This window comes from Mesitornis unicolor, unplaced genomic scaffold, assembly GCF_000695765.1.
Source record: "Mesitornis unicolor isolate BGI_N332 unplaced genomic scaffold, ASM69576v1 scaffold39043, whole genome shotgun sequence".
Lineage (NCBI taxonomy): Eukaryota > Metazoa > Chordata > Aves > Mesitornithiformes > Mesitornithidae > Mesitornis > Mesitornis unicolor.
The window spans coordinates 13,436-32,393 of NW_010174819.1; the positions used below are offsets into that span (position 1 = coordinate 13,436).

The window sequence follows — 18,958 nt, forward strand, 5'->3', positions numbered from 1 at the left end:
TAGCAGCAGGAATTGCGCAGTGAAATGTTTGATTGAAGAATTGTGTCCGTGTGGGTGATTTCTGCTGAAATTTAAGTCCTAAATTCTCCTTTGTGCTCTAGTGTGGAGGGCAGGACCTGGTACACATCTCACAGAGGGCGGTTGTGGATTGCAGCTACTGCTAAAAGACCTTCCCCTCAGGAAATCTCTGAACTGGAGACCACCTACAGAATGCTGCTCCGGAAAGGTGAACTTCTCTCCTTGGATCTTTGTATTATTTGGTACATTGAGCCACGTAATGAGCAGTGTCAGAAAGCCCTCTCTGCTGAGCAGTTATTGCTACTTTGCTTTTTAACCTTCTGTTCTTGAAACTCCCTTCATCCTTTCTGCATTTCATCAGCCAAATGAGTCTGGTGGCAGACTTTAACTCCATCCTTTAGCTGATCACGTACTCCAAAAGCACAAACACCGTTGAATTGTACCTGACTTCTGTGATAGCTTTTGACAGCAAAGGACTTCATTTTATTCTTGGCTGAAGCAACAAGCTATTGAGCTTGTGTTTGCATGCAGGTGAAGTGGCTCGTGCTTGTCTGTTTACAGTGATGTTGAAGGCTTTTCATGTGTTCTGACCTTGAGGAAGTCAGGATTGAAAAGCTGCAGGTTCTCAGGAAGATGTTAGTCTCTCATGTGGGTTGGAGGATGCTGGTGGCTGCGCTGCATGCCTGTTTGTGTGGTGTTTCTGCACATCACCCAGCTTCAGTGTCATACAGCGAGGTTCTCTGGTCCCTTATTTGGTCAAGGAGCTCCTCCTGTGCTATATGATCCTCTGTCAGAAGCTAAGCAGGGAAAGGTGTAGATATAATTAAATCTCCCAACCTTAGTCCTGGCATGGTGGAGATCCTGAGCTGGAAAGAGAACAGCTGAGTGTTCAAATTGCTGTGTGCCTCAAAAAGTAGAAGTGTGTGGTGGGATCGAAAGGCGCCTGGGGGTTAGAAGACCTCAGCTAAAGGAGACCTCTCCCCTTAAGAGATATTTCTTTTGATGCAGATGTGGAATTTCCAAGTGACTATCCCTCAGGATGCCTCCTAGGCTGTGTGGACGTGACTGATTGTTTATCACAAGAACAATTCAATGAGCAGGTAAGTACAGCAAATAAACCTTTACGAGCTTGCATTAGCCAGCAAACTTTTAAAGTAGCATAACTCACCTCCATGAGATGCTCTGGAAAAGACATTGAATGGAGGTTTTAGGCTGTGTTGAGAGAAGACACAATTACCTTGTGGTCTTGTATGGCTAGAAAGAGAATGTACTGACAAAACGTATTTCAGCAATGGTGGAAGGTGGCAGTGGACTACTACAAACTGAATCCATTGTCAACCTCTCCTGCAGTGAGGTAGTTTGGTTGAAACTAGTTTCTCACATGCTCTGAAACTCTTTTCAATAAGGGCTCACACCTTTTTAATTAAACCAACACAAGCTTGAGAGACTGTGCTGCAAGGGCTCATGACAGCCGTTACTTCCCTTGCTGCACTGGGACGTTGTGGCTATGCTGGACTGGGGAAGAAAGGAACCTATAGTTCATCAGTGCTACATTTCTGGTTTTTGTCCTCATTGGCAAACTTGGGAGCTTACATCTTACCTGGCTGTGGCTTCTAAAGCGCTGATTGTTTCTCTTAAAGAAACTTCACAGGGTCATAACAGGAAGAATTGCTCCACGTTTTGCCCACCCAGGCAGGAATTTTTTGTTGGCTCTGGGTACAGCTACACTGATCTTCCTGTCTCAGGGAGGGCTCTGGATTAGGAGGAGTCAAGTACCTGTTTGGCTGCTTTTGGAGGGCAGCGAATAAATCACTGAGCACAGCCTGCAGAGTCTTTGCAGTTATTGAAGGGATTTGTGTGGCAGAAGTTATGAAGGGGCCTGGAAACTCAAGACAGTGTGGAAAACTCTGCAGCAGTGATGGTGATGTGCCATGGGGCCTTGTCTCTGGCCCTGTAGTGCCAGTGGGGTCAACTACCCTGATTGAGAGGGCAGCCGTCTTATGAGAGGGCAGCTTGGCCCAGGCAGAGCCACCTGGGTCTGTAGCTGCTGGGACTGCCTGGTGCCTCTTCTGGAGCTGGAGGTCCCAGTGGCCTCACTGGTGAGAGTTCTGTGACTAAGTCACCAGGAGGAGGAGTAGTGGGAGAAGGTGAGCAGCCTCACACCAGGGAGGATGGACAGGGGAGCTGCAAGGTCTTCATGGAGACCCTGCAGAGGGGACATCCAGAGGTCCTACATACAGGGAAGGAGGGACATCTGGAGATTACAGTGGATTAAGACTCCCAAGGGAGTCAAAGGACATTTAAGTGGCCTTTTTCTGAATGAGGCAGGTGATTTGGAGACCAGGGACATGGATAAGGTTGAGGTACTGAGATCGTCTTCACCTCAAGCTTCATTAGCAAGGTCTCCCAGAGATCTCGTGCCTAGAGACAGCGTTCGAGGAGGAGAGGGATTACCTGGAGTAAGTGAGGATTGAAACGGGAATCTCTTGAGTGCTCTCAACCTGTACAAGTCCGTGGGTGCTGATGGCGTGCACCACGTTCTGCTGAGAGAGTTGGGATATGTGTTTGTGAGGCCACTCTTACCTTGGAAAGGTGACAGAGATCAGGAGAGGACCCTGACAACTGTAGGAAGGTGACTATTGCATGCATCCTTAAAAAGGGAAGGAAGGACGATCCTGAATGCTTCAGGCCATTCAGCTTCACTTTGCTCTCTGGGAAATTCATAGAGTGATTCCTCCTGGAAGCCAATTTTGGGCAAGTGGAGGAGAAGGACACTGGGAATAGCCAGTGTGGATTTACCTAGAGGGGAAATCCTGCTTGATTACCTGATTTCCTGCTGTGACCCAGTAGTTGGAGTGGTGAACTTCTTTTCCTTCGTATTTAGCAAGGCTTTTAGCCTGGTCTCCTACAGCACACATGTGTCCAAGATGAGTCACTATAGTCTGGATAGGTGGACTTCTAGGGTTGATAGCTGCCTGGGTCATCAGGCTTCAGTGTGCAGTTGTGGTTACCTTGTGATCTCCTTGGAGGCTGGTGGTGTCCTCAGGGTTTTTTTCCTTGAGCTTCTCCTATTTAATACTTCTAGCAATGCCTGAAGGACGAGATGGAGTGCCCCACAGTTTTTCTGAATGTTGCTTCTGGGAGGAGCAGTGGGTGTGCTCAGCAGCAGGGCTGCCATTCTGAGGGACCTCAGCAGGCTGGAGGAAAGGGCTGATATGACTTCCTGAAGGCCCAACATCAAACTCTGCAGCTGGGTTGGAGCAGCTCCCTGCATTGGTGCTGAGAGAAGCTCTGCTGAAGAGGCCCTAGGGGTGCTGGCAGCCAGCGAGCTGAACAGGGGTCCTGACAGCGAAGAGGGCTGATGGCATGGTGACCCAGCATGGCCAGTAGATTTGATGATTCCTCTTCACTCAGCACTGGTTAAACCACATCTGGGATACTGTGGTCACAAAAACAGATGTTGGAGTGAGTCCGGTGAAGGCTTCCAAGGTGGCTGGGGGCTGGAGCATGTAGCCTGGGAAGAGACACTGAGGAGAGACCTTCCACTTCCTGCAAGGAGCTTATAGAGAGGCAGAGCCAGGCTCTTTGCTGATGCATACAGCAGGAGGGTGAGGGACAAGGGTCATAAATTGAAAGGAAAGGTTTCATTGTGACTTAAGAAAAAAAATCCCCAGGAGGACAGCCGAGCGCTGGAGCAGGCATTGCTCGGAGCGGTTGCACAGTCTCCACCTGTGAAGATTTTCAAGACCAGACAGGACAAAGCCGTGAGCAACCTCACCTGAATTCAATGTCACAAAATCAGAGCATGGTTTGGGTTGGAAGGGACCTAAAAGAGCATCTGGTCCAACCCCCTGCCCTGGACAGGGACACCTCCCACCAGCCCAGGCTGCTCAAAGCCCCGTCCAACCTGGCCTTGGACACTGCCAGGGAGGGGGCATCCACAGCTTCTCTGATGTCAACCTTGCTTGGATCAGAGACCTCCTGAAGTCTTGGGCTGTGATGCTGTAGCTGACTTCATGCCCAAGATCTGGAGCAGCGACTTTCCTCGGGGTGTGTTTTATTAATGTGCAAAGCCTGTGCTCAGTACCAAGCACAGCACGGCTGTTCTCAGTACCGTTTCCTGCCTGTTCCCTCTGCTACCCTTTCTACAAGTCAGATTTGGTGTGATGGGAATCACCAGACCATGTAGGGTGTCACAGTGAACCAAGACCATCTTGTGAGAGGGAATAAACGTGTTCCTTGAGTTGGAGAAGGAGGACACTCCAGGCTGATGGGAGTTTTCTTGCCATGAAGAATTGCAGAGGCATCAGCGGCTGGGGACTGTTTCTCTTGAAGTGCTCTTCTGGCTTTCCCAAATCCTGTCAGGTTTTTTAGCAGAGATGCCTGGAAACTAGAGATGAAGAGTGAATTTGTGATGAGGTTGTGTCTCCTGTCGCAGACAGAAGGGGAAGAGGTTGGCATGTGAGCAGCAGAGGGAGCTTTGGGACTGGAATACAAGGAAATCTGCAGGAGTGTTTGGCCTTGTATGGGAGCAAGCCCTGGGAGAGGGAAGAGGAGAGGACACTGGGGCAGGATTTTTCTTCTGTAGCATCCACTAATTTGCAGTTTGGTCTTAAAAGGAGATTCTTGTCCTTCTTCTGCTGCCTGTAACAGTGGTGGAAAATAGGTCTTGGTCTCTCTAAGAATTCCTCCTCCCTTTTTGTGGATGTGTTCTTCAGGCATTGGTAAAATGGCTGTGATGGCTTCTTACAGTCAGGAAACTGAGCTGTAGGTGACTGGCTTTCAGTCCTCCCACAGAGGAATCACAGAATCCCAGACCGTTAGGGATTGGAAGGGACCTCCAAAGCTCATCCAGTCCAATCCCCCTGCCGGAGCAGGAACACCCAGATGAGGTTACACAGGAAGGCGTCCAGGCGGGTTTTGAATGTCTGCAGAGAAGGAGACTCCACAACCTCTCTGGGCAGCCTGGTCCAGTGCTCTGTCACCCTCACTGAGAAGAAGTTTCTTCTCAAATTTCAGTGGAACCTCCTGTGTTCCAGGAGCCCCACAGTTAGCCATGTGCTCTGTGAATTCCTCCCAGTTTGCTGGGGCCACTTGGCCACAGAGGCACTGGGGGAAGAGCAGTGTAATCCAGGAGCCTGGTTGTCAACGCTATAGGTGAGAGATTTACCTCTGTTCTCAATGCCACAATGCCACGGCCTGTGCAGGCATACGTCTCACTTGCTTTTTACTGCTCCCATGTTGCAAACTATTTATAATTCCCAATTTGTTGCCTTTTTACAGTGGTTTTGTCCCTTTTTTTTTCCCAGGCTCACTTAATGCAGTGTTCATTTCCCTAGCTTTTAAGCTTGAATTCAGAGATCTGAGCATCCTTCTGAAGTCGGTTTATGAGGAAATGCGTGTGGTTGTGGGCTATCTCGAGCAGTGAGCGCATCTGAAGGAAGCTGAGATTAATTTAATTGTGAACACTAGCGAGGTGAAAAAATGTGCAGCGCCAGCTCAGAAATCCGAGTTGGATCTCGCTGGGAGTCGGAAATCCTTGTTGCTCACGCTGATGATTCAGCCCAGGTTCATCAGCTACCAGGACCAAAGCCACTTGTCAGTGATGTAATCCAGCCATATCTTGGTGTACAAAGACTCCTCTGCGCTTCACGGGGAGGGGGGAAGGAACACGAGGTGTTTGCACCGCTTATGGCATGCAAAAAACATGGAATAGTGTCTAAAGATCTGCAGTATATTGGCAAGGAAGGTAACGTGGTGCAGTAGCAGAGACCTCTCGGAGACAAAGCCACCACAGAGCTCTTTTCAGGTGCTATGCTTTGACGCTCTCGCCTCTCCTCCTCACCAACTTGGATTTGAAACTTCTGCATTTTTCAGAAGAAATAATTTCACAAGTGCAGGCCAAGCCGTGTTTGCAGATCATTCCGCCACCCGAAGCCGCATCAGTTCCCTCTCTTGCTCACTGTCTTTTGATGGTGGCCCTGCCTTTTCCAACAGCCGTGGAAGTTTGTCTTGACTCTTGGACCTTTCTGTAGGCAAGGGAGACCCTTCCTGGTCTGTCCCTTCTGTGACTTTTTTTATTTCCCAGTCCTTTTGATGGTGCCATCCACTCCCTGTTTAGTACTGTCTGCAGATTTAATTTCCTTGCTGTTTGCATCCTCTCTCAGGTTGCTAATGACGATGGTAGTGGCACCCTGCTGCTATTTTTCTATGATTATCCTCATTTAATTTATTGGGGTTTTTTTGCACTTGTACTCAAATAACAAAATCAAGTCACAGTGCCCCGTTTTGCTGGATGCTGCTCCAGCAGACTCTGACCAAGTCCCTGCCCTGAGAGCTTGCATTGTTATTAGGGACAGGCTATTTATCCGCGTTATTACCGGCCGTGTCAGTCTGGCCGTGCGTAACCCCTCCAGAGGGGTCAGTCCTGCAGCTCTGCCCTTCGTGTGCTGTATTTAAAGACCAATTGACGTTGTTGACGTGGTTTGCAGATCTGCAGGACCGTGTGAAAAGTGATGCCAGAACAGGATCTCGCATCAGTTGCTGGCAGGGAGCAGAGGAAGAGCAGAGCAGAGATGTCCTTGTGATTAAAATCAGCATCACGTCAGATGACGTTGTCCTAATCCCGGTTGTGCTGCTAATTGCATGAACTACTTAAATCCAGTCCTCTGGGTCTCCTCCCCACGTGGAAAGTAAAGCTGTGCTTTATTTATGTGCAGAGGTTATTTACGCCTCATTTTGCTGCTCAAGGCCGTGATCTTTGAATCGAAGCTGCTCCTGGAGCAGAAGTTATTATCGGGTAGGAAGGCCCACCCCAGGTACCGCGTGTCACCTGCCGTGTTCGCAGGGGACCGAAGCAAAAGCTGCTTTCTAAATTCAGCCTTGCTGCTGCTGGCCGGAGCCAGGAGATCCCTCCGCGTGGCTCTTAAATCTCAGCGTTTCCAGTTGAGCTTTGCACGTCTTGCATCTCCTCATGCGCGTTCTGGGCTCATTTCCTTCTCTGCTTGGCAGCCGCCCAGAAACCCGCAGTGGAGACCAGAATGATCCCTTTGTTACGCGTTTCGGCGCTAAAGGTGACCTGGAAACTTTTCTCCCCCGTCCCTGTTGACATCTGAGTGTTGACGATGGCTTTTCCTTGCTCCTGGGCTGACGTCACTGACACCTTGAGTGGGGCAAGGAGCTGCCTTTCTTTCCCTGCTTGAGGTGTGGTGACTTCAGCGGCGTGGAAACACGGGATGGCGCAGGCCCGGCTTGGCAGGAGTCTAAAGCAAGCAGGGAACTATTTACATTTAAGCTGTTTTAATGTGCTTTGAAGTCCACGTTCATTTTGCTAATGACTTTAATATGAGAGACTATTACTTAAACTGGAAAAAGAACATTTCCACTGCTGCTATTTCAATAGTCGAGAGGTGTGTTTGGGCTTACTTTGAATGCGAGCACGCACACATGCCGATATCTAGATGTAGCTGTAATCTCAGGTTGAAATATCGGATAATTATGTTTGACAGGAGTAAAGTGTTTATTTTTCATTTCTAGGTGATGGCTTAGTGTCCTAAATCTGCACAAGGGAACACGTCTAAGCTATTTTTGTGCCACGAGATTGCAACTATCATTTAAAATAGGCTCCATCTTTCCCTCTCGGGAAATTTGCATTTAATCTCTTGTCCTCCCCTTCCCTCCCTGGTGAAAACAGCAAATAAAATAACAGCAAATAAAATGAGACTTGGGTGCCAAGCATACAGGACTCGCTTTAAATTCTCAAACAGGAGTGAAGAAGAAGGGTAGAAATTTTCTATATTTAGAGTGTAGAAGGTGCCTGTTTAAATTATCTCCAAATAAAGGAAGAGTATCGCCTGCTGGTGCTATTTTCCTAAGAAAGAAGTTAATGAGAGGGAGAAACACAAACATATACATTGATGTGTACTTCCGAGAACAGTGTAAATACGTGGAGGCTTTTTACCAGGACCCTCTCCCTAAAGGAAAGGTTTCTTAGGCTCTGAGGGAGACAAGTGCCTGTTTGTGCGGTTCTGTGGCTGTCCTGGCACCCGCGCTCACCTCCCACCCATGGGATATTTCCCTTCTCCATCCCGAGGCTTAGTTACTGCATCTCAGAATGATTTTTTTCTCTTTCAGAGAGAAATGATCAGCGTTTATTGCACCGCTGAATGATTTTTTGCAGGGTTTTGAAGGCTGGATCAGATCTCCTTTCTTCTGCAGTGATTGAGGTGGCTGTCAATGATTGCAACCAACTGCAAGGCCTTTGAACTTCACAGGTCCCTGAGTTCTCCTAGGCTGAATTTGTCTTTCGCGTGTAGCCTGATGCCAGATCAAGTGCTATTAGGCATTAGTCCGACATGCAGCGACCTACAGCTGATGTGGCTCTTTATTCACTTTCTCACCGTGTGAAGCCCTCCTGGTTGGTGGTTCTAGGAGCAGAGCAGGCGTGCAGCTGGTCTGGATTACAGACGGTGAGAGATGGGGGAGTTTTTCCTCATGTGAGGTGCTTTGGTTTTCGTCAGAGCCTCTCCTAAGGCTCCAGCTGCCTTGTCTAAGCCAGCAGGTTTGCTGAGGCTGCTGCTCAGTCTGGTGAGATGAAGGAGAGATTGTCACTTGATGATGATTAATTTAGGAATGCATTAACATGCCAAAGAAATCGAATGATAGAGGCTAGCTTGCCCTCTCCTCCAGTTTCCTAGACCCTAGGGAAAAAACGAAGCCAAGGCTGAAGCATATGACTTAATTAATGATGACTGTGGACTTAGCCTCTGCTACCATTTCAGCAAACTAGTCGGTGATCTGTGATTTTTTTCCCCTCCTTTCAGATGTGGTCACTGATACTTACTGCCTTCTTGGTGTTTGGTTTTTATTTAATCCTGAAACCAAGCATAGGCTAAAATTGACCTCGAGCCTGGCTGCCGCTCAGGTGCCCCACAGCCTTGCCATCGGGTTGCAGCTACAACAGGCTGAGCCATGACCACCGTTTAGGTGGTGACCCCAAGTGACGGGGAAGCTGCCGGCTAGGCAATGTAACCACGCGGTAAATGTACGAGTGCCCAAGGACTGCGCTTGCTTAAGCTTTCTTCGTCGCGTCATTGGTTTCCTAAACCTGACCGGACAGGTTGCTCAGATGCATATCCTGAGAAATCCCATCGTGTTGGTGGGATTGAATCAATAGTGGGAAGCGGCTGCCGGCGTCAGCCTCCTCGGGGAGCAGCAGCAAGGACCAGCGTAGGGAGTGGCGGCTGCAGAACTAAACCAGGGCTGGGACGCAGATGTCTTATCTGTGCAGGGCTGTGTTCACCAAAGTTACTTTTCTGCCAAGTTCAGCTGATCTCTGTCACCTACTGTCTCATTTTTACCCTTTTGCTTTGCAACTCTGATTTATGAAAGGACTTTATGAAGCTGCTTGAAGAGGTCTGGCTGTCACTAGCAGGGTGCAGATGTTCTGAGCTGCTCAGGCCAGCAGCAGGTGCCCTCATTTCACCTCATCTACTCCTCGCTATGGCCTCTTTCCTTCTCCTTTCCAGCTTTCAGCCAACAGCACCGGTGGTGGGGCTGCACCGAGCGGAGGTTGGCCCTACCTCTGCCGTCCCTCGGCACAGAAGGATGTAAATAGCTCTTTCAGCTCAGCCTCGTACGCTGCCGAATATTTTTCCAAGTCCACCCAGTTTCCCCCGACGGTCGTCAGGCACTCCATAAACATCTCAAGCCCTTCTCATGTTGCTTGCAAGGGTTTGCCATGGGCGGGTGTTTTCTCAGGCTGGGATTTGAGCCGCAGAAGGGTGTTGGTGGCTGTAGGTCCAGTGGCGCCGGTTCAGGGAGATAAAGCGTGGCTGGTGTTTGCTGACACCACTGAGTCCTTCGGGTCTCCCTGTGGACTGGAGCCCTGGCAGACTGCTCAGCGTTTTAGAATCAGAGTGCACCAGCACGCGCTTGAATCTTAAATCTACATTTCAAAGTCCTGTTGTTACTTATTACATTTTAATTGCTTCCCTTGCCCTTTGAATCGAAGTACAGCTTGTGGTGTAGGAACACGATGAGAGCCGAGCTTGAGGCTGGGAGGCAGAGAACCGCCACTGGATGGGTCCCACCGGCCGGGGGAAGGATCCTGCGGTGATCCCAACCGGGGTCTGGTTGCGCACCAGCTAAGAGTGCGAAGGGCAGAGCAGGCAGGCACTGACGGGCATCGTTGTAGGAAGGAGGGGAAAGAAAAGCAGGCGAGCAAAATTCCTTGCGCATCCTGGTGAAGGGAGCCTATGCCAGCACACGATCTGCCAGCAGCAGATGTAAGCTCTCAAAAACAGCAGGGAGGATGTTGACTGCAACAATGCATCAAGGCTGCGGTTTGTAACCTCAATAGTAAGGCAGTTAACTTTTTTTTTTTAACAAAGACATTTTGATTGCCAAATCCATAACCATTAGCAGCTGTGGTTTCGAGCTGTTCCTTCCTCACACGTTGCAGTCTAGACCTGACAGGCTTTCAAACAAAAGTTTGGCTGCCGGCTTTTGTTTGTGTTTCTTTGTGGTCCTGCTTATTTTTTCATCCTTTTTTTTGCCTGTTCTGTTGATTCGGATTGAACATCGGCCAGCATCCCTTTTCTGATCCAGCCTCTGTGGAGAGGCTTTTCTGCATCCATGCGGTCTTCTGTGACCAAGGGCAGCGTGTGGAGTTCCTTGGGTGCGTGTTCACGAGGCTGCAGTACTGGATGTTTCTGCCTCAAGCTGGAAAATTTGGCGTTTCTATAAAGTTGGATCTGCTTTGGGGTTTCTGTTTAGGAAAATGTTATGTTTCACATAGGCCAAAAGGCAGAGGGAACGGGTCCTTAAAAGATGATGCTTGAAAACGTGCTCAGAGTTGAAAGTGTGATGCAAGGGGGAGATCAAACCTGAAAGTGAAGCGCTTGTTGCTCTGCATGCTCTTTCCAAAACTGAAGGTCTGAGTCAGGAGAAGGTGGCACAGAGCAGCGGCAAACCTGGGTCTCCTGGCTCAGGCCCCTGCTGCCGGTTGGGTGTCACCTTTGGGTGTACGTGCCGTCGAACACTTCAGGGTGAAGGTTGGGTTGGGAAGATTGGCTTGATAATCCCCAAAAGTGAGCGTCCTTGTAAAGCGATGCTGGAGACTACTGCTGTTAAAACAACAGACGGGGAAACGGTGCTTCAACGCTCGGACAAGCGACAAAGACGTATGCTGTTGGGGTGCAGCGGCTCCTGAAGGCTGGTCCTGCAGACTGCAAGAAGGGAGGGAGGTTTTATTTTTCCTCTTGATATGAAATAACTCCAACCTGCAGAGCCGGTTACAGCTCCAGGCTGCAGGTGTACCTGAGCAGCTCCACGGGGTATCTGCGGGCAGGAACTGGGGTTATTGCTGGCGGTGCCCGAACTGGAATCAGAGAATTTGCAGCACCCACAGCTGGGTAAACATAATCTCTCTTATTTTTGATGGCGCCATTTCTCCTGCATCCACGTGTCTGTGTTGCAGGCGTTGCTGCGAATGCCTCTCCTTGGCTGCGACACTCTCACAGCTCGCCAGAAACTTCCCACTTTCTTTTCCCTTTTGCAAACCACTAAAGAAACATTTTCTAGCTGGATGGTGAGCAATTTCCCTCCGGAGAGGAGGAGAAAATGGCTGTTTAGTAGTTAATTACCTGTTACGTTAGTCTGACAGCTATGAAACTTATGAGGCGTGAAAGAAGAGCAGATCCGCCTTTCCCACAAATCACCAAGAAAATGGGGTGAAGGAAGTTGTGCCCGGCTCTCCTGGGGAAAGTGCCTCACATCCTGCTCCTCTCCCTTGCACATGGCCAAGGGGCTTCTCGTAATGCCCAGGGAAGAGCCCAGGGTGTGTTTTTGCCTGCTGAGGAAAGCTGATTTATTGCCACTGCTGGTTACAGCAGCCCTGCTCTTTCGGAAGGGATGCTGTCTCTGCCAAGTTTATTTTTTTTTCCCCCTTTGAATGTGTTTTACAGTGCGCTCTCTTGCCAACACATGGGCTCTGCTTGCTTTTATTCTTTCCAGACAGCGTTGCTTTCCAGCGCTGCCTCTTTTATTTTGAAGCTCTTAGAGAGCAGCAGGGAAATGAAGGCTGGGGCTGGTGTCCTGGCCCAGCGCTGCCTGGCAGAGCGAGCTGCGTTTCCCCTGTCACTCACCGAGGAGGCAGGCCAGGAAAATGATTCAACCCTTTCCATTATGAACCCGGCAGAGCATCTCTAGCACCTCCTTGCTGCGTGGTGCCAGTGCCCCAGGGCCACCCTGGCAGCTGTAAGATGGAGAGGATGGCAGCCAAAGGACTACAGGTTCCAGCGTGCAGTTCTCCACCACGCTCCGGCTGACCGAGACGTGTGCTGGGGCTGTGCGCTCAATGGGTGAGGAAAGCAGGGGAGAGCTCAGGCTGCATTGCAGGGCTCTGTAGGCCAACCCACGTGAAACTCCGGAGCTATTCCCACCCAGTGTTAGCGTTCGGTCTCTTGCACCGCATTTGCTTGTTTCCTTTAGTGCCCAGAGACCTTAATGAGAGCAAAAGATGCTCTTGAAAAGTCGCTAACGAAGCTGGCGGGGAGCGTTTTGGCTTTGTGCTGCGCAGAGCCGCTGCTCCGTTGCACGTGGTGCCTTTGTTCCTTCCTTGGATGCACCGGAGCAGAGCTCATCTCGTTAGTGATGGTTTGGCACTCCCCCCTCGGCACCGTTTCCATCAGCTCTTTCGATTCCCTTGCCTTTGGTTCACGGCGCTCGGATTCAAGCAGCTTTTTGGGGAGGGGTGAAGAAATCAGGGGGCTCGGGCAGCCCTTCTCCTTGTGGTGTTTTTTTTTCTCCACTGCCCAGACAGGACTGGGGCTGAGGGTGCCCAACCCCGTGTTGTTCCCAGCGCTGCTGGGCAAGCCTGCCCGGCCCCCACATCGCTCTGCAGGCTTCACCCAAATCAGGGGGGAAAAAATATTTAGACAGATTGGTGGAGAGGAAAAAAACTGAGCAGGATTTTCTTGCTTTTCTCAAATGTCAGAGAAGGTGGGTTCGTGTCTCTGCTGGCTGCGAGCTGCCTCGTCCCCTCCTTTGCTCTTTTGCTGTGGGCTGCGAGCGGGGAGGCTGGGCAGCCCTGCTGCTATTTCTGGTGGTGCTGAGCTGGTGATGGGAGATGAGGGACGGTGAAGACAAAATGCAGGGAACATTCATTAGCAATTCTCCCACTTGCAGCTTGATTGGGGTGGCGGTGGGGACATCTGATAGCCACTTAATGTATGTTCAAAGTGCTGGCTCTAGCAAGAGGGCAAATCTGGTGTCTGGTTTTCGATGGAGCCCAGCGCTTAGTTCCCTTTTCCAGCTTGTATTCAGACACCACATTTAACCCCAAGCTCTTTCTGCACGTGTTAAGCTGCCTTGAGATCTGCTTCTCTTCTCCTCCAGCCCCAGCTAATCTCTTCACAGCCAGGATCTTACAAACCTCTTAGTAGCAAATTGAAGCCCAACCAGTGCGGTCGCAGAGCTGGGATGAGCAGGGAGGGCGGTGGTTGTGCAGATGCCGGTGCATGGAGAGTGTACGTGGGGTTTTCGACTGTGCGAAGCAGTGGGCTGGAGCAGCAGTTGCTGTGCCGTGCCGGCTGTTGGCAGCCCACGGAGCCCACCGTCCTCCCAACTGCCTCATCACAAGCCTGCTATGAGGTGGCAGAAGGTCTGAAAGGAGACTGAATATATAGATATATTTTTACACTAGAATTACATTGCATCACCCCTCTCTTTCGAACTTTTCTGCTCTCTGCAGCATTGGAGGAGGGGGGGTTCCCCTCTTTGAAGGACAACCCAGCCTCTGGCCTTTACCTGTTTTACAGGGCCTTTTTAGCCACCTTCTGCTAAATGCCGGATTGGTTCCCCCTAGATGCAGTGTCAAGCCTGGAGTACTGGCACTCGCCTCATTTATACCCTCAAGTTTATAACGATGAGTGCCGTTGAAATTAGGAAGGAGCAACCCCATCAGACTCCTGGCTGGGTTTGATTGCTCATCTCTCATAGAGAGGCAGTGTAATTTCTCTCTAAATTGACCTTTTATTTAAAAAATCTCTGTTGCGGATCCTCCTTACTGAGGATATGTTCTGTCTTCTCTCCCTGACACACTGGATGTGACTTCTGAAACAGTGGCTGTGGGGTGTAGTACTTGGGAGTAAATTTATTCTCCATCTCCTAAGCTTCATGCGTTGTGGATTGCAGAGTGACTCGACTGACCTCTTACAGCAGAAATACTGAGAAATGAAGTTTTTTTACTCCTAAGATATTATCTACACAAGACAGAGTAGGTACAGTCTGTAGGTGTCTGCAGACAACGTTGCTCATGGTGATCATGAGTTACATCAAGAGCGGGTGCTGTTTAGGGGACTGAATAGAACAGGAAGAGATTTTGGGTAGGAAATAGTAACAGCTCCAATGACTGCTAGGAATGAGGTCCATGGAGGAGGTTCTAAAGACGTTAAATATTGGCAGCCTGTTACAGGTGCACTGGGAGAGACTGGGCTCTTGGTCCTGGTGATGTGGTGTGTAGAAAAGACCATCTTGCTGTTTCTCTGTTCAGGTCACAGGCAGTGTGTCCAGGAGGTACAGCAGGCATGTGTGACCTCTCGCTGCTCTCTGAGGCGTCTCAGTTCCTACTGACCCTCGGCTGTGTGCTCCTGCCAGACTTTACCAGACCCTTCTTTGAGTGGTTCAGCCCACTGACCGCATAGAAAACTGGCTTTGCCCAAAACCTCCCTAAATTTCTGCAGGGAGAACAAGTTGAATTAACTTGGAGAAGGGACTGGGAGAAGATGGGAGCCTGGCTGTTAGGTTGGCTTAGCATCTTGTGAGAGCTCAGCATCTTGTGGGAGCTCAGCCTCATCTTCTCCACCTGGGAGCATCATGTCTCTGGGCAGAGGAAAGGGTTACGGCAGGAATATTCTGCTCCTCTTGTTCACCAGAATGGGATCAGAGGTTTCCGGGTTAGATACAATAGGAAGCCTTAAATGTAGCAGCTGGACAAGGGGCTACTTTCCTGCCTCCTGGGAGTGAGATGCCAGAGGAAGGACTGAGTCTTTTAACATGCAGGACACGGATGGATTTGGCAGACGTACAGAAACGTACCCTGGTAGCGAAGATGAAAGGCTGCACCGTGGAAGCGTGAACCGGAGCCACAGCTGTGACATCTGCCTCGGCCTTGGGATAGGAGTGAGCTGGAAGCTTTCGGAGCTGAAGGCTTGATCCTGGTTTTGGATTAAAGCTGTCAGTGGAGGAAACCAGCCTTGCTGCTGCTTTTGCTGCCAATGCCTAGGTACTTGGTATGGAGATAGTCGCTGTGTGGGGGCCTGTAAGGTGTGTGAAGGGGGACACGGTGATGTCCAGGTCCACCTTGGAGATGGTGACTGAGGAGATTCGGGCAGCAAGACCTCTCCAGCGCAGTGGTCCTGGACACACCACCTGGCTGAAGAAGCCACTGGCTGAACCATGTGCAGCAGAGCAGGGATGGACCACCTCTGCGGCCAGGTCTGGATGGTGGCTTGCACCCCTCCACTTTATGGTTGTGGGAGCTGCTGGGCAAGTCAGGTCCTCTGGTTACAGAGGGGCCACCAGTCAGAGCGATAAAGCAGCGCCAGCATTTCACGCTCGCCAGGCGTTGGCTGGGGATATTCACATTGGCTCTTTCTAACCTTCCAAGATCCTCCTTCCCTGCAGATGGGAAATGAAAATCCTTGGCATCGGCATGGGGTGGTGGAAGAAAGTCAAGTAACGGGGCTCAGCCAAAAAGAACCAATAAAAAAAACTCAAAAAAAAGGAGGAAGAAACCTGTCCAACCCTGGATCGGTACAGCAGGACGTCCGTGTGCGATGCAGATCGGTGTGGGTGGCGTTTGGAGCAGCTCAGTGCACGTACATCTCTCTTTCTTGCTCGGTGAACAGCTCTTTCATGCCATTGTAAAATGCTAGGGGCTGGAAATGCTTTCCCCCATTGATCCAATCCCAGTGTCGAGCTTCTGTAAATCTCCTCTAACCGCTGGCAACGCTGCCAAAACCCCGCTATGGTGCAGGGAGAGCGGGTCGCTCCCTGCTCTCCTCTCCATGCCCAGCTGTTCCAGGGCAAATCCAAACCCATCTTGGCAGGTCGGTGAGAGCTTTTCAAACCCTCAGCCTAGGAGTCATTTGTTAGTAACAAATGGGGGATTTGCCAGGACACACTGCTCCATCTGGTCTGGCATCCTGTCCCCTGCAGCCGCCTTGATGGAGCTGCTTGAGGAATGCAGGGGAGCTAGAAAAAAACGGCAGTTTTCCCATGGAAGGAAACTGCTTCCGCAGTCTGTTTGAACAGGGAACGGGGTTTCCTGGGCTGGAGCACTTTCATGGCGTGTCCTCACCTCTGCGCCTGTCAGCACAAGGTCTGCAGCTGATGGAGGATCTGAAGTAATGGGTGGTAGAAAAAGTGATATGGCACAGAGAAATGTTTTGTATTTCGCTTCTGAACACCAGTGAGGCTGAGCCACATCCAGACAGGGCTTCGCTGCACCTCCATTGATGGGTGTATTCATTTTTTCCTCCTTTTTCCCCCATGGGTAATGAGAGAAACGATCTGTTTACACTCTTCCTTTAAAATTCCCCTATGTCTTCATCACAGTGAAATCTCTCCGTAGACTCCGTGCATGAAGCCAGCCCTGCGTGGAGATGGCCAGCGTCTCCGAGCCATTGACCTGGCACATTGCAAGCTGTTTTCCTACCACTCGCCCTTTAGACGTGGATGAATCTCAAGGGCTGCACATCCCATAGCAGGACGGTGCACACTCTCCAAATCTCAAAGCCCTTGTGTTTGGACTGAGCTTTCTGGGGAAGAGGGGACGTGTCTGTAGCTGGGACAACTGCTTCAGTAGAAGATGTGGCCGCCCTTCTGGGGTCATCATCTTGTTGGGTTGGCCAAGCTGTTTCGGTTGAGCTGCTGGTGTGCTGTCCATGACCGGCTGGGGTTTGGGGGGTACCCACATCCCTGGTCAGCTGAATCTAGGAATGCTTGAGGCTGAAAACGAGTCCTATGCTTTAGAGCAGCTTGAGTCAAGCGCGAAACCACACTTTTTAGGCAGCGAAACACATGTTGATGCTAAAGGGGGCTGAGAAGGGTTAGGGAACACACAGGGAAGCGGCTCAGTGGGCAGATCCGAAACAGGCGCAAGCTCTGGCAGAGGTGTGATGAGAAGAAGGTTGGTGAGAGGCTCACTTTGATTAAGACCCAAATCTGCAATTGTTTTGGTGGTTGGTTTTTCGGATTTATTTTTTTTTAGAACGGGTTTAGTCTGAGCTGCTACAGCCCAGATATAACCCATCTCTTCAGTTTCTCTGCTCCTGACTGCTGAGCCCTTTTCACACCCGCGGCAGCTGCTCTGACTCTGTTTTGTGTGTGTGTGTGTCTGTGTTTCGCAGTATCCAGAGCTGAGCCAGGAGTCCGGGTCTCCGTTTGTCTTTATCTGCACTAATCCCCAGGAGATGGTTGTGAAGTTTCCCATCAAAGGAAAACCCAAAATCTGTAAGTAGTAAAGTTTCCACAGATGCCCCCCTCAGCAGCCTTTTTTGCCTGCTCTCATCACCCCTTTTGCTTGCCTTTGCCATATGATTGCGCAACCTCTGCCCTGTGCTCTTTGATCTAGAGGTGTTTGGTTAATGGCTCGAATACATCTGTAATATTTTTTTTTTGTCTTCGGTTCCCCTTTTCCCAGATGCTGCTTCCTTCCAAATGCATGCCTCTTCCTGCCTCTGCAAACGCTCGAGAGTCAAAGAGTGCTCATCTCCTCAGCTGAGCCGCTTCTGGCATCAGCCTGGGTCAGGATCTGAGGCGGTGCGGCAATGCTCTGGCGGATCTGCACTTGCCTGCGGTTCAAAATTATCCGTCAGGATGGTGAGGGCTTGCGGCAGCCTGAGCTGCAGGGCCAGATGGATGTTCTCCATCCACAGGATGGGATGTCCTGGCAGAGCTCGCGGGGAAGCGCCTCAGCATCTGTCCCCGCTCCGCTTGCCAGCGTTGTTAGTCCCTTTTATGAGCCACCAGCACTTCCGCAGGCTGCCAGTTATTCCTGCCCGCTGCCGTAAAAAGGATGGAGGAGGCACGCAGCAGCTGGGGAGCCTGCAGTCAGCTCCGTCCTTATTAGCAGCCTCCCCACCACACAGCCTGGGGAAGGCACCGTACACGCTTCCAGGGGATGTGAAAAATTAATTTGATGGGCTAAAAGCAGCATAAGCAGAAATGGTCTTAGCTGTTTGTTTAGCAGAGCTGACAACTGGGTTTTCTTTCTCGTTTGCAGTGTGGTTCTCCAGGAGTAGTTACCTAGCAAAGCAGGAGCGCAGGATTTCTCAGCATAGGTTAATAAGGGCTTTTGAAGCATGGTGTAGGGTTATTTTTGTTGGTTTTGAGGGTTTTTTCCCCCTCTCTGCTCAGAGAAGCACCGTTCTCCCACGGTTTCGGTCTCTCCCTGGCCATTGTGGGTACTCCCGCCCTGCTGGGATACTGAGTAGGGCAAAACGATTTGGTTCCTTCCCTGCCTTTTGTAGCACCATCTGGGAGGTGTGTTCAGCTGATGGTGACAAACGATGCTCCGTGAGCTGCAGCGCTCAGATCTTGCTGGCGGCACTGTCCTCCCCCAGGGACGGGTCTTTCCCAGTGTGCTGGTAAGCGGGCAGGGCTGCTCTGAGTTAGTGAGGATGCAGCCATCTCTGCTGCAGTAGAGCAGCCTGGGCTCTGGAACAGCTGCTGCATCCTTTTTCCTTCCTCTTATTTTAACCTCTCCTTGCTCTCGTACAAGCTCTCTCATGCCCCTTTGCTGCCACATCTGCCTCTGTCCGGCCGCGGCTGGCGGGAGAGCTGCTGGCAGCGGCTGAAGGGGAAGCTGCCGTGCGGTGCGAGCACAGAGCAGCCGGCTTCTGCGCCTCTGCCTCACCGGGTGCAGGCGCTGCCG

General features: G+C 50.7%; 1 protein-coding gene across 1 annotated transcript in view; it reads left to right on the forward strand.

Moving 5' to 3' along the window:
• TRIP4 (thyroid hormone receptor interactor 4) overlaps positions 1-18,958 on the forward strand; it is a gene marked incomplete at its 3' end in the record, with an annotated part of 34,688 nt that overhangs the window by 12,750 nt on the left and 2,980 nt on the right. Inside the window, exons 10-12 of the mRNA XM_010181170.1 lie at positions 102-226; positions 1,027-1,118; positions 17,433-17,535. Coding sequence (XP_010179472.1) covers positions 102-226; positions 1,027-1,118; positions 17,433-17,535 — 320 coding nt within the window. The remainder of the gene's footprint in view (positions 1-101; positions 227-1,026; positions 1,119-17,432; positions 17,536-18,958) is intronic.